A 9,679-nucleotide genomic window follows, 5' to 3' on the forward strand; every position below is an offset into this window, starting at 1 on the left:
TCATTTTTGTTTAAATCTGGCAGTGCTGCCACGCGTGCGATATCGTAACACATCGATTACTTTTCGAACAGTGATTCACTACAATATTTTGGTGGTCACTGCATAACTGTCATCTCTATCTGAAGCGCGTAAATTTGTACAAATTGTAGGAATTTGTATGGACACTTTTCAATGAATCCACCGGCTCCTCGTGGACGTGCGCCTTCCAGATTCATACGTGGACGTGGTCGTGGAGGTGGAGGCTATCGGCCTTACTTTTATTTCCGCCGCAATGGCCGCGTCATCCCTGCACGCGGGAATCGCCAACCGGGCCAAGAGGCAGAGGCGGGCACGAGCGCCGGTGCGGCTGAAAATCGGCTGCCTCCGGCAAGAGGATGGAATCGTCCGGCCAGTAAGCGCGGTCGCGACACCAACCTAGACTGCAGCTTTCTCCGGCCCGAGAACTATGCAGCTCCAGAGGATGGCCTGCAAGTGCAGAGCATAGCGGTTGACAATCCGAAGGCCTGTCCCGGCTGGCGGTTGTACTTTTTGCGCGACACCTACACGGAGGACAGTGACCAGGCCAAACGCATCACTGCCGTGGAGGCACACTACCAGCGGAATCCTCAGAAGTACGACTTTGTGCGGATACGAGAGCAGGGATTCTTCAAGCTGCCCGCCCTCGGCATCGTCCACGACGAGCAGTTGAAGAAGGTGTGGCCCCGGCTGGCGGAGGATCTGCGCGAGCACCCACAGCGCAGCCTGTCCACCCTGGCCGTGGCCATGCACACGGTAGTGATCAATCACAACTTGGACGCGAATGACACGACAGCCCCCCTGGAGCAGTCCACCCTGGAGCAGTATGTGCCTCCGCCGACCCGCACCCGAAAAATTTACGTGCGCCCCGAGGACTTTACGCCAGTGGAGCTAACGACCGGCATTAGTGCCGACCGCGTGGACACGCTCTTCTCGGTCCGCGGCATTGTCAGCAGCGTAGGTGAACCAACGTACAGCATAGCCTGGCAATCGTTTCGCTGCTCCCGGTGCCAGACGGAGCAGGCGATGCGTCAGCGAGGGTCCTTCCAACCCCGCCCCTACCACTGCAAGCAGGCGCAGTGTGTGGCCAAGGATAGCTTTGTGCCGCTCCGAAGCTCGCCCTACACGCGCATCTCGGCCAAGCAGATCGTTCGCCTGGAGGAGTCGAGTCTGTCGCTAATCGCAGACTATGACAGCATACTTCCTGGGGAGATAGATGTGGAGTTGCGCAACGATCTGGTGGACTGCGTCCACGTGGGCCAGGAGATAGTCGTCAACGGAGTGCTCAAACTGCGCGATCTAGGCGAAGATGTGACCACCGCCACTGGATCTGTGGCAGGGGACTCCAACGAGTTGAAGGCCTATCTCAAGGCAGCGAGCGTCCAGGATGCGCGCCACAAGAAGCGAGAGTTCAGCGAGCGCGACCTAGAGGCCATTGCCATGATCAATGCGGAGCCGTACAGCTTCAAGCTGCTGGTGCAGTCGCTGGCTCCAGAGGTGCATGGCCACGAGCTGCCCAAGGCCGCCTGTCTGCTCTCCCTTCTCGGAGGCGGCGCTGGAGGGGTCAATGTGCTGCTTGTGGGCGATCCCGGCATCGGCAAGTCCAAAATCTTGCAGAACTGCGCGCAGATCACGGAGCGAGGCTCGCACATTAGCGGAAAACGCGGCGCCCAATCCGCCCAGAGACTGGGGCCGACCTTCACGGGACGAAACAAGCGCGTGCTCCAGGCCGGGGGCCTCATGACGGCGAGCAGTCCGGGCCACTGCACCCTGGACGATGTGGACAAGCTGGCCTCGAAGCAGGCCGTGCTCCTGCAGTGCATGCAGTCGGGCGAGATCAATATGCCGCTGCCGGGCGCCTTCTCCACGTTCCTGGCCCAGCCCTCGATCATTGCTTGTGCCAATCCCCAGCGAGGACAGTATGATGAGGGGCGCTACCTGCTGCAGAACATCCACATCGTGCCCTCTCTGCTCAAGGAGTTCCATCTGGTGTATGTCCTGCTGGACAAGCCCTCGGTCGTGCGCGACATATCCCTGACGGCTCATGTGCGCGCCCTCCACGCGGGGGCCAAGAAGCGCGCACAGATCGCGGCGCGCTATGCGCTCAAGCCTAAGACCAGCGACTCTATGTGCGAGGGCACCTTCTACGATGTGAGGACCGATGACGACAGCGAGGACAACGACAGCATCATGCAGCAGGACTATGATCTGGACAAGCGTCTCGAGCTGCAGGAGGAGGACGCTGAACTGGATCTCCTGCCACCTATACTCATCAAGAAATTCCTGGCCTATGCCCGCCAGAATGTGAATCCGTTGCTGAACGAGGCGGCCAGCCGCTCCATCGAGCGATTCTTCATGGAGCTGCGCGAAGACGGTAGGACTGGAGGAGGGGAGGATACCGAGCAGAGCCAGCTTGGGTCGGGGTAAGATTGTCTTTAATTTAAGTTAACTAATGCTACAACTAAAATTACTTCGAGAGAACTATTGCTATCGCATCAGCTTCAAGAGGGAGGAGACGGGCAGCTCCAGGAAGATGGCCAGCAGGAAGGAGCACAGATACGACACGGTCATCGTGAAGAAGATGAAGGCAAACTGTGGAAGAGAAAAATGGAATAAGGAAAGCTGAACGGAGTCTAAGGTCCCATCTCACCATCATGCCGGTGCCAAAGTAGATGGGCTCCCGCACGGTGGCCAGGACGATACGCGCCACCAGCAGATGGACGATGAATGCTCCATAGGTGAGGCGTCCCAGTATACGGAAGATGGGCAGACAGGCGAACTTGCGGAAGATCCCTGGAAAGCAAACAAAACACCAATATGAGCGGAGAATCCAAGCGGAAATCCGTATCCCTCGAGGATACTTACAGCCGACCTTCCCGGCCATGCCCACAATAAAGATGCTGAGACCAAAGGCCCAGAGGTTCCGCTGCAGCCCCGCGTAGATGGCGCCCCATATGGCCGACGGAGCCACATAGTAGTGCTGGAAAATGGGGTGAGCGGTGAAGAGCCAGAGGATGCCCACCGGAATGAGGGCGAACCACAGGAGCTGGAAGCTGCGCAACTGCCGCAACTTGTACTGCTTCAGGGCCAGCTGGTCGTAGACCAAGGCGGCCAGAACTCCGCAGAAATAGCAGCCAAAGTTCATCAGCGACGAGGTATAGAACTCCGTGAACTGGCGATCCCCAATGAACGAGTCCTTCTGGGTTCTGGTTTCAAGGATTGAATGGCATTGAAAAGAGTGAGAGTGAAAAAGAGACTCGAACTTACTGCGGCGTAGGCACAAAGATCGGATAGTAGTCCAGGGCGTACGTGAGCAGCACAGGAAGGGCCATGAAGATCGCCAAGATGACCGCGTAGAGCTGCTTGCTCCATTTGGCAAAGCGATGGCCCAGCATCAGCAGCACCAAGCTGAGCACAAAGGATTGCGTGTCCGCGGCCAGATACCATCCCTGGAGCAGGCACTGTCAGGATGTCAGGATGGGAATAAAGGAAACATCAAATGAAGCAGCTCCTTAGCAGCTCGGTATGGATCCACTTACGCGCTCGTCCGTCTGCACAAAGTTGTTGATGTACAGGAGATTGGTCCACCAGTTACGACGGCAGGCCAGTTGCTCCCGCTCGTAGATGTGCCGCCAGAGCGGACCTCCGGCAGTGTCAAAGTACACGCCGCTCAAGAGCAGAACAAAGGCATAGGGCACTGTCAGTCGAATGTAGCGGAACACGTTGAACTTGACAAAGAGCACGGCGTACTGCAGAAAGGTCCAGGACTCTGCCTTGGACTGCACCGTACGCGCCACCGCCAGCCAGTTGATGGTGAGAAGGAGGCCACTGATCACAAAGAACGTTACCGTGATGAGAGAGCCGGAGACGAGGAGTGTGCCCGCGGCCGTGTGTAAAAGACGCTCGGGATCCTGGGGATTGCTGATGGCGCTCTCGTAGATCACCCAGTTGGTGTGCGCAAAGATAACCATGAACATGGAAAAGAACTTGAAGCAGTCGAGGAAGCGCAGCTCGCGTCCGATCTTGCCGTTGGGCTCCTGGTTGAGCCGATACCAGTTCCGAGCCACCGAGAAGGTGAGCAGCAGCTGCTGGGCGAGGCTCTTGGGTGGGGTCTTGTAGTGATCCCGCTCCTTGAGCATCTTGTCGTGACGCCGCCGCTTCAGCAAGAGATCCACGAGACTGCCCAAGCTGGCCAGAACCATCAGACCGCACAGTAGCCCATAGAATGTCAAGTTCCAGGCATCTTTAGGGATTATGTTAAGGCTATGATTCTATGTCCGACATGAAGAGTAAAGAATACCCACCATCCTGGACCACTCGTCCAGCCTCATCGCAGTACTCCACCACGCTCTTGGCCCGCAGACTGAATCCTCGCCGCTTCAGCCGCCAGTTGAGGCAGGCACTCGTCAGCCGCTGATGTTGCTCTCGGTTCTGCGACTCCATAGAGAACAGCCCCAGGTACACATTCACCTGCATGGAGACAGAGATAACCATGAATGGGCCATCAAAATGCCAGACAGAGACCCAGACCCAGACCCCAATCTATCCCAAGCCCTTGGCCTTGAAAGAAATGCATTTGCGTTGATTGGATTGGTATCCATTTCCATTTTCGACCAACGCCCAACGATCAACAGCAAGTCAGCTTTGTGTAATCAGCCATCGTGAATGCATTTTGATGGCATCGATCCACTGGATCAATGGCATCGGCCACACCGTCTCCCATTTACCCATCATCTATCCAACGTTTAATCAGCGGATTTTCCCTCCCGTGCATTCGAGTAATTTATGCAATATTTATAGGTAAATGCAGATGCAGATGGAGATCACGAATTCAGAGGCAGACCGAAGGCCCGAGACAGAGGCGCTGCTGCTGCTGCTGCTGGCCCATTAAAAATTCCCCCAGATCGAATCTGATTTCGAGTTGAATAAACTTTTGAACTGTTTTCACAGCTTCTGTACTTTGATCTGATCGGCCATTACGGGCGACGCCTTGGCCCGAGAGGAGTTTGGCAATATCCCAATACATTCAAAATCGTGTTTGAAGATTGAATTAAATGGCCCACAATCCGATGCTGATGGTCTCACCTTCTCATTTTCCGTGAGCAGACCCGGCTGCAGCGATTCCAGCTCGGCGTCGTCCAGTCCGGCCAGGGAGGCCTCGCATTCCCTCAGGCAGAGGCCAAAGTACAGCTGGCGGTGGTCGAAGTGATGGCGATCGTAGCGCGAGATCTCGGCGATGGCTCGCCAGGCGGCCACCGACTCATCCGGTTGGACTTGGGCCCGGACAAAGCAGTAGGTGGAGGTCTCCCCATCCAGTTCCTGCATGCAGCGGTCGTAGTCGTCCAAGTCGTACAGCTGCGGCATCTCATAGAACTGCGTCACTGCAAAACAGGAAGCGAAGAAACAACATATTGGAGCTCGCAAGTGGATGAGGCAGTTGAACAAACAGAATATATGTAGAATCATTCGGATGAATCAGCCCATTAAGAGGCTCATCAGAAACTAGTTTTTTTTTTTTTGCCTGGGAAGATCCTTTTTTGCTAGAACCATAACCGGGGTTCAATGGCTGTTAATTCAAGTGAAAGGAAACTTGTTTTCTTTGAACTTGTTTTGCATCCCCGCCACTCCACAAGGTGCATATACCTTTAATAACTTTATCTATTCCAATTGGTGGAGAAAAACAAACAAACAAAGATTCAAGTGTAAGACGATAATTGTTTTGCTGATGAAGAGCCTCAATCTCTTGTCAGATTCCAGGCGACGCTTCGTCTGAGTTAATTGTTTGCTTCATTCAAATATAAATAATGTCCAATCATGCCCAGTCTGGAGATGTTTTTTGTGGTTTCTGGCTGGGGAACTTTTGCCGGAGAGAACACGCAACTGGGCGGAGGAGGCTTAGGGGGATGTAGATGAGAGGGCAATCCTATCGTTGCTCCCTAAAACGTTCAATTGTTGGATCGTTCGATTGACAAGCATACGATAGCATGCGATCTTAACGGATGTCACCGTAATGGATTATGTGATACGACTAGTATTTCCCCCTAGAGAAAGAGAGAGCGATTAGACTCGCTAGACTCTGGAAAACGAACTACGTAAAAAGTTTTACTTCATTTAATTCAAATTAATCGTATGCTTTAATTGCTTTTGTGTTGCTTTTAGAATTTTCTTAACCACAATTCATCATTTCGCGATAAAAATTTCACACATGGGGTTAATTTTACAGCCAACAATCTGAAAGTACTTAATCTTCCTTTTTTTTCTATGGAAAGAACTCATTTGGAAAGGCCGTTCGATTTTTTTCGTAACCCTAAGATTTAAAAATTACAGAATCCTTAGGAATTCTCTACCTGTTTCCGGCCCTTTCTTATGGCTCATTCCATCCCATCACTAAATGGGTGCTCCAAAGTGCTCTTAAATGACTTTATCAATTTGTTCATCATTTTCCCTTTATTATTCTTTAATGCAGGCTAAAAACCTTACAATTTTTTCATCAATATATTCGTGAATCATTTATTTATAAAGAATAATTTAAATTTCAGAGCAGACCAGCCACAAGAACAACATCATAAAACCCTTATCAGCTAAACCTCGTGTCGAGCATCAATGTGCCGTGTCAAGCACACGACATGTATGTTGTTTTTTCGGTGAGAGGAGTTGGCAAGCAAAAAAAAAAAACCGTTCTTCCAAAAGATTCTAGGTCTTTCTTCATCGTGTGCCTCTTCTGGTTCTCCAATTCTATCACTGACTATTTCTGTGGAATACTTGATATTTTTCCTATAACCATATAACACAATTTTCATTCTGTGCCCCTTTTGGTATTATATCATTCTATCGTTTCACATAGGAACCTAAAAGATCTTTAACAACGAATATCCCCCATGAAATTATCCCTTTGAAGACCATTCAAGTAATAAATCTTAAAATCATTCCCATTGCCCATTCCATTCTTTGGTATCTTTCCCATGTCTTTATCTAATTGTTAGATCTCCATTCCTCCATTAAACCTAGCCATTCCTAGCAATTATCAGAATATTTTTATGGGCCCATAAATCAACTTAATCTTAAGTCCCAACGCCGACTTACTGTTCAATTGAAAGCATTGCGCAGCCGTTAAAATTGCCGCTAAAGACACGATCTGTAGCAACATGGTGGGCTCCGAGCTCCAATCAATCCAATCAGTAATCGTAATACACACTCTCTAATTAATGGAAGCTTGGGCGACTCTTTGCACTTTCGTCACCCCGCCAACGAAAATTGCCGTGGGCTCAGAGACGACAGACAAAATGCAGCAGCACTAATAACAATAAGAAGACGAAATTTCATCAACGCTTGCGATCCGAACCGATCCGATCCAAAATAAATGAAGTAAAACAAAGCAGATGCACGCACAGAGCAGGGGTCTGGTCTGGCCAATGCCAATGTTAGGAAATGCACTCGGCCACTGATAGCTTTTGGAATGAGACTGAAAACCGAAATCGAATCAAACCAAACCACACCAAACCGAACCGAACCGAACCGCCAAATAGAGCCACTTAGCTGGTGAACCGTTTGCGACGACGTGCGAGCCGAGAATGAAATGCGGCCCAAGCAGATGGGTCTGGTTAAAGCCTCAAGCCTCTGGATGCGTCGTTGCCTCTGTCTCTGCCACTGTCACTGCCCTGCCTCTGCAGTTGCAGTTGCCTCAATGATCATCAAGTCGGGCCCAGACGAATGGTTTCCAAATGGTTTCCCCCCCCAAGCCAAGCCAAGTGATGCGTTGGTTTCCGTCAAATATATAAAACATTGGAACATGTTCGATGCTGGCTGATGAGGCCCTTAGGCCTCAGGCCGGAATCGCCCACAACCCAAACAGATTTATGGTCAACTAACTATGAAAATGAAAATTTTTCGGTTACCGCCTGGTTGGCAGTTATTAGCCACGAATGTTAGGTCATAGACGGCGCTAGGGCTTTAAAAAACATCAAAGATATACCTTACCATACCTCGTAAAAAGTTCTGTGGCGAAACAAGTTTGGCGATTTTGTAAAATCCACTTGCCAAATACGCAGAGGAAGGGAAGATCTCTTTCTATATACAACTCGTAAACAAATGTTCATATACGAGTATGTATGTACGTATTTGGAGTTAACAGAACTGCGTAGATTTTGCATAAAACAAAATCTGAAACTAATTTGGCATCAAGCAGCTGAGCTGTATTTGGGGCCCTAGGGTCAGCCTGAACATTAATTATAGAAAATAACCAAGAGAATCGAGAACGATCGAGTAAAGAAACATCAAATACTCACTAGATAGTCTATGATCTGCGAGTATGTATGATCTAATGGTAGGGAAAATCAATAGTAACCAAACTTAATTGTATTATCTTGCGATTTTGTATTACAAATTAATCCTGGAGTTTCTGATTGGATCATTTTGATGGGGACCGAAATGGAATTGGTATAATACTAATCCAAAATGTGAACGTTATCTTTTCCATGTTCCGAAACAGAATAGTAGTGCCAGTAGTGTGCTCTCTTCGACTGCATTCCACACATGACTGCTTTACTGATAAGCCACTCTGTGACAGATGATACAAGATTATACCCCTTGCTAGGGTATAGAACGAGTGGAACCGCCAAACGAAAGACTTAAGCAACGAACGTTCTAACCCACTCTAAAGCTTTCGCCTGCCTCTTTCTTTCAGGCAACTTCTCGGCCTGATTCACTTATCCCAGGCCCGAGCGCGTCTGGATTTGTCCAACGTGGTCACCCCGCAACACGTGCGTGATGTAATCGCCCTGCTAACCGAGAGCATCACCCAGACCAGTCTCAAGGCGGAAGGCTGCGGCGAGATGAGACGCGGCTCGCGTAAAGTGGCCGCCGCCGGAGGAGGCGGAAGAGCCTCTCAATTGCGTAACTTTGTCCACATGATGCAGTTGCGGGCCGTGGCGCTGGGACGACGCATCTTCGAGTTCGAGGAGCTGAAGGAGATTGGGGCGCGAGCGGGTATCTTGACGGGCATCAGCCAGCTGGTGGAGATAGCCAACATGGGCGGACATTTGCTCAAGAAGGGCGTAAACATGTACGAAGTGGTTCCGGACTAGACAAATGGCAGTGTCAATATTTGATATCGATATTTATTTAAGTTGAGGCGTCTGGACGTTGCTTCTAAGTAGAACTCTACTCTCGTTAAATGTTTACGCTTTTATCAATTTCCCGCGTTAATTTGTTAAGATTACAAAACGGTTCAGTAGCCACCGATTGATTGGTTTATCAAATGGGATGGGATTCCCTTGATCATGCCTCATCAATACCGAGAAGTTTTCTCTGGTTCTGTAAAAAACCCCATTTTTGTTGTATACTTTGAGGAGAAAAATTGAAAATAATATAATCACTGTATATCCATTAAAATAATTTGTTATTTATCAACTTACAATATTTTAAACTAGAGATGTAGTGGAGTATTTAGAGTGTGTACAATATATGCGATACTTCTGCATAATCAGACGGATAAATAAAAGAGAAATGAAAGATGGAAGGAACGTCTCTGATTAGCCCCATATAACCCATACATATATACACAAAAGTATTTGATGACACACCTTTGTCATCTCCCTACCGAAGTTGTGATGATCTCTTTAAGTAATTTACCCTTTCCTAGCGATCTGTTTGATCATCCTCTTGA

General features: G+C 49.7%; 2 protein-coding genes across 4 annotated transcripts; one reads left to right on the plus strand and one right to left on the minus strand.

Moving 5' to 3' along the window:
- Positions 1 to 37: 37 nt before the first annotated feature.
- LOC108154121 (DNA replication licensing factor REC) lies at positions 38 to 9,532 on the plus strand. Of its 3 annotated transcripts, none has more exons than XM_017284251.2 (2): positions 38 to 2,438; positions 2,515 to 5,836. In XM_017284251.2, exons 1-2 carry the CDS (start codon positions 172 to 174, stop codon positions 2,639 to 2,641), a joined length of 2,394 nt encoding a protein of 797 aa, XP_017139740.1. In that variant the 5' UTR covers positions 38 to 171; the 3' UTR covers positions 2,642 to 5,836. The 3 variants fall into 3 exon arrangements, with proteins under 3 accessions (XP_017139740.1, XP_017139741.1, XP_017139738.1); XM_017284252.2 differs by having other exon boundaries at positions 39 to 2,438; positions 2,495 to 5,836; XM_017284249.2 differs by lacking the exon at positions 2,515 to 5,836 and adding an exon at positions 8,699 to 9,532 and having other exon boundaries at positions 41 to 2,438.
- Positions 3,509 to 7,596, minus strand: LOC108154130. Its single transcript, XM_033389948.1, has 4 exons — positions 7,099 to 7,596; positions 5,101 to 5,396; positions 4,320 to 4,485; positions 3,509 to 4,258 (listed from the first exon to the last, which is right to left on the minus strand). Exons 1-4 carry the CDS (start codon positions 7,160 to 7,162, stop codon positions 3,528 to 3,530), a joined length of 1,257 nt encoding a protein of 418 aa, XP_033245839.1. The 5' UTR covers positions 7,163 to 7,596; the 3' UTR covers positions 3,509 to 3,527.
- Positions 9,533 to 9,679: the final 147 nt, after the last annotated feature.

This window comes from Drosophila miranda, chromosome 2 (assembly GCF_003369915.1).
Source record: "Drosophila miranda strain MSH22 chromosome 2, D.miranda_PacBio2.1, whole genome shotgun sequence".
NCBI lineage: Eukaryota > Metazoa > Arthropoda > Insecta > Diptera > Drosophilidae > Drosophila > Drosophila miranda.